The sequence below is a fragment of the Acanthisitta chloris genome, unplaced genomic scaffold (genome assembly GCF_000695815.1).
Source record: "Acanthisitta chloris isolate BGI_N310 unplaced genomic scaffold, ASM69581v1 scaffold1566, whole genome shotgun sequence".
Taxonomy (NCBI): domain Eukaryota; kingdom Metazoa; phylum Chordata; class Aves; order Passeriformes; family Acanthisittidae; genus Acanthisitta; species Acanthisitta chloris.
In genome coordinates this window covers 321-4,830 of record NW_008678475.1, presented here as the reverse complement: position 1 = coordinate 4,830, position 4,510 = coordinate 321, and the positions used below count along the sequence as shown (strand labels likewise).

Here is a 4,510-nt window from a genome sequence, read left to right as displayed (position 1 = left end):
TTGGGCAGGAATTGCTCCCTGTGAGGTGCTGAGGCACTGGCACAGGTTGCCCAGAGCAGCTGTGGCTGCTCCATCCCCTGGGAGTGTTCCAGGCCAGGTTGGATGGGGCTCAGAGCAGCCTGGGCTGGTGGGAGGTGCCCCTGCCTGGGCAGGGGTGAGTCTGGATGGGCTTTAAGGTCCCTTCAGCCCTTGAGAAAGCTGGAATTGTGCAGCCTCACCTTAGAATCATGAGCCTCAGACCCACAAATGCTTCTGCACTTGAGAACTATGGGTTGGAGACAGAGGTGCCATGGTCAGTCCTGGGGTGCCAAGTTCCCACTCTGTGGCACATTCAGGGAGTGGATGAGCCATCCCTTCAGCAGCTGGAGCAAGTCCAGCTGGAATAACTGGGCTCCCCAAAGGGATAATCTATCCCAAAATGTCCCTGACAAGCACTGATGTTGGGAGAGCAGCACAGGGGCTGAGGCTGGTCTAGTGAACCCTCAGTTGAGGGAATTGGTGGTACTTGTTCCACCCTGGAGACTCAGGGCTGGCAGACTTGTCCTCTCTGGGGCCATGGATCATGCCAGGCTGGGTCTCCTGTGCCAGGCACAGGCTGAGGATGAGCATCATGCCAGGCTCTTTCTCCCTGTGCCAGGCAGAAGCTCTCTGGAGCCATGGATAGTGCCAGGCTGGCTCTCCTGTGCCAGGGGAGCCTCCCATTCCCACAGCCCCAGATCTGGGGCCTCCTGCTCTGGAGTCAAGAAAAAGGACAAGGAATCCCAATTCTCTTCCTGCCCCTGGGAGGAGTTTGGTCCCTCAGCTCCAGCACTGAGGGTTCCATGACCTTCTGGCAGGAGGTGAAACTCAGGAGCCTTGGGATGGCTGGGAAATAGGGGGAGCAGGTCGCTGTTGCAGAAGAAGGGAGCACCAATCCCATGGACTGAGGGGACACAGATCACTCCTCCCACCTCTGCTGGGAGCTGCTTCCCTGAAAATCCCAGCTCCAACAGCTCTGAGCACTTCAGGAGGGCTCAGGGATTACAAGGGAAAGCTTTTACCCAGAGCTGTCTCACCCCCAGCTGGGTAAATCTGCTTAAGGGAGTGAAGGGAAGCACTCATCCCTCTGGGATGGAGGGTTGGGATAACCTCCCAGGGAGCAAATAATTGGGCATTAAGGTGGGGGATGGAGGCTCTGAGCAGCCCAAGGATCAGTCATGGCCCAGACGTCCACGTGGGGAGAAACACCGCAGCCCCTAGTGCTCCCAGGGACCCCCAGGATGGGGTCTGGATGCACCTGGCAATGGGCACTGGAGGTTTGGGGAGTGATGGCCATGCACCAGTACTGCTGTGGGAGGGGCCTGGGGGGCCAGTGCCACCAGGGCAGACTGGGAGCAGTGCACTGGGCCAGAGAAAGGACAGGGTCACATAGGAGAAGGGAACAAGGAGGAGGATAGGGACAGGGAGGAGCAAGGAAGAGAGGACAGGGAGGAGAATGGGTCCTTCCCTCAGGAATCAGAAGCTGCATGGAGCAGCCTGGGCATTGCTCACCTGGGTCTGACAGGCAGGTAGAGGTGTCCTTGTCACAGCACTGGAGTTGGGGCTCACCCCCAGAGACCCCAAAGCCACATCCTGAGCCAAACCAGAGGCATTTGGCACCAGGGGCAGCATCAGCCAGTTCAGGGCTGGTGTCAGCCCAAGGCTCAGCACCTGGCACAGAAATCACCACCAAAGTGGTTCCCAAGGCCAACACTCTCAACCCCAGCAGCAATGGATGGTGCAGTGGAGAACCTGCAGCAGGACCCGACACCCCTCTGGGACAGAGAGCTCAGGGACACAGGTGCAGGACACTCCTGCTGCCCCTGGCCCCATGCCTGTCCTGAGCAGGGCCGAGCCACTTGGGCAGGTGGTCATGAGCTTGTGTTCGTGGTGCACCTTTCTGCTGCCAGGACATGGCCAAGGCTGGTGGCACCACAACAGCCTGGGGGGGCGTCTGTGTCAGGATGGTTCTGGTTGGGCAAAGGGACCTGATGGTTGTTCCCGTGTGACCCTTCCAGCTCAGCATGCCCCACAATTCTAAGGTAACTGGGGGATAATTCCCAGTGTACTCTTCGCACTGGGAGACCAGTAAGATCCTCCCAACCCCCAGAGGACTGTCCTCATTGTCCCTTGACACCAGGTCCTGTGTCCTCTGCTGCTCCCCAATTTCCAGCACAAACCTGTGACAGTCCCACGGCTCTGGCAGGGTCAGGGGGGAGATAGGGATGTCCTGAGCACTCAGGATGTAAACTGACTGGAAATTGTGTGAACTTACCTTGAACTTGAGGCTTGTTCCAGAAGTCTGAGCCTGAAGCATGGCCAGAGCTCAACCCTGGCAGCTCCAGCTGTGGCCAGAGGTGTGAGTGGTGCTCACCTGGGCCGGTGGAGGCAGCCAGGATGCAGGGAACGATGGGATGGGTTAGGAGAGCTCATCTCATTCAACCAGAGCTGCCCCAGGTGAAGGGATGGACAGTGTCAGAGCCAGTCCCAGGTGAAGGTTGTACCATCAGAGTCAGTCCTGCCCCTGCCACCACCAGGTGACTTCATGTTGTGAACAGAATTATCACCCAATCCTCACCTGTCACCTGCTGCAGCAGCACTGGGAGGAGGAACACAGCCCAGCACAAACCAGTGCTGAAGTGTGAAGGCACTGGGACATACCAGGAGGTGACAAAGGCAGACAGAGCAGATCTACTCCTGTGCTGTGCCCTGAGCTCCCAGCACACACTTGAGTCCCCACCTCACCTGTCCCCCCGCCTGGTGAGCTCCCACCATCACACATGACCCTCTCCTCACCTGTGCCCCAGCCCAGTGACCCCTTGTGGTTCACCCTCCCTTTGACTCAGTTCACACACAGGAGATAACTCCACCTTCCCACACTTTATTGCTCCTGCAGAGGCCTCAGAACTTCTGGAACTGCTTCTTGGTGCCTGCAGCCTTGGTGACCTTGAGCACGTTGAAGCGCACAGTCTTGCTCAGGGGCCGACACTCGCCCACTGTTACGATGTCCCCGATCTGCACATCTCTGCAGGGGCACAGGGGCGTCAGGGGGTCCCAGGGCCTCACCTGTCCCCACAGCCCCAAACCTGCCTCCTCCCCTCCCTCAGGGAGCGCCTGGAACCTGCCTCGTGGCTCAGCACGTGCCAAAGGCATTGTCAGCAGCCCCTGGGGGCTCTGCAGACCATCGTGAGATTGGACATCATCACCTCAGAGCAGGTTCCACATGAGGCCACAAACCCACCCGCGTCCCACCCACGCTGTGCCCTCCCCACAGTGGCAGGAGCTCAGCACCACACACAAGGCACAGGTGTAGGGCTGCCCCAGCACACACCTGAAGCACGGAGACAGGTGCACGGACATGTTCTTGTGGCGCTTCTCAAAGCGGTTGTACTTGCGGATGTAGTGCAGATAGTCACGCCGGATGACAATCGTGCGCTGCATCTTCATCTTGGTGACCACACCTGGGCCAGGGGGGACAGGTGAGACAGCACACAGGGCTGGGGGGCGGTACCCAACAGTGTCATAGCTGACAGGTCTCACAGGAGGACCCAAAGGGCCCGGCAGGATCATTCTGGCAGCAGCACCCACCGATTCCAGGAATTTCTCCTTATTTACCCACATCCCGAGCTCTCATGCCCCCGGGGGCGCTCAGGTGTTCTGCCAGCCCAGGAGGGCACCTGTCCCCTCCCTGTCAGCCCACACCCTCCCCACTTCTGTACAAACCCAACCATGTCCCTGTTTTAAGCCCTTTTAACACATTCCCTAGAGCTGACCCACACAGCCCCTGCTCCTGCCTCACAGTCACACCTGGGGGGCCCTGCCAGCACCTGGTCCTGTCACCTGCATCAGGAAAGCCTTGTGGCAGTGTCGTCAGACCCATGGAGGGCTCAGCAGACCATCGTGAGATGTGCATCATCTGCAGCTCCAGGACCACGGGGGTTACAGCTATCTCGTGGGATGGTTACCTGCCCCAGCTAGCCATGGGGGGGCTGATTACCTGCTCAGGGGTATGGCTGAGGAGTTCTGCCTGGGCATCTGCCCCAGGGGACTCCCTGGGACTGTCCCAGCTCACCTGAGAGGATGCGACCACGGATGGACACGTTCCCGGTGAAGGGACATTTCTTGTCGATGTAGGTACCCTCGATGGCCTGCAGGGATAGGTGAGTGGCAGGTCAGGAAACATAGCTCAGGCGCCACCAGAACTGAGAGAAGACATCTTATAGCAGGGAACCAGACGGCGACAGGCCTCAAGACCACGAGTCCAACCAGTACCACCAGGGCCACCACCGACCTGTCCTCAGGGGCCACCTGCACCCCCACAGGACCCTCCCGGGGCACACCAGGGGGTCTCAGCCCCCCCGGGCCCCCTCACCTCCTTGGGAGTCTTGAAGCCCAGCCCCACGTTGCGGTAGTAGCGCGGGAGCTTCTCCTTGCCGCCCTCGCCCAGCAGCACTCGCTTCTTGTTCTGGAAGATCGTCGGCTGCTTCTGGTA

The 4,510-nt window shown here is 59.4% G+C and overlaps 1 protein-coding gene across 1 annotated transcript; it reads right to left on the bottom strand.

Annotated features, from left to right (window-relative positions):
* Positions 1-2,882: 2,882 nt before the first annotated feature.
* On the bottom strand, positions 2,883-4,504 carry RPS11 (ribosomal protein S11; the record flags this gene model as incomplete). Its single annotated transcript, XM_009076870.1, has 4 exons — positions 2,883-3,043; positions 3,350-3,479; positions 4,091-4,166; positions 4,391-4,504. Coding segments are annotated over 4 exons (444 nt in total), but the record flags the coding sequence as incomplete, so codon positions are not given.
* Between the last annotated feature and the right edge of the window lie 6 nt (positions 4,505-4,510).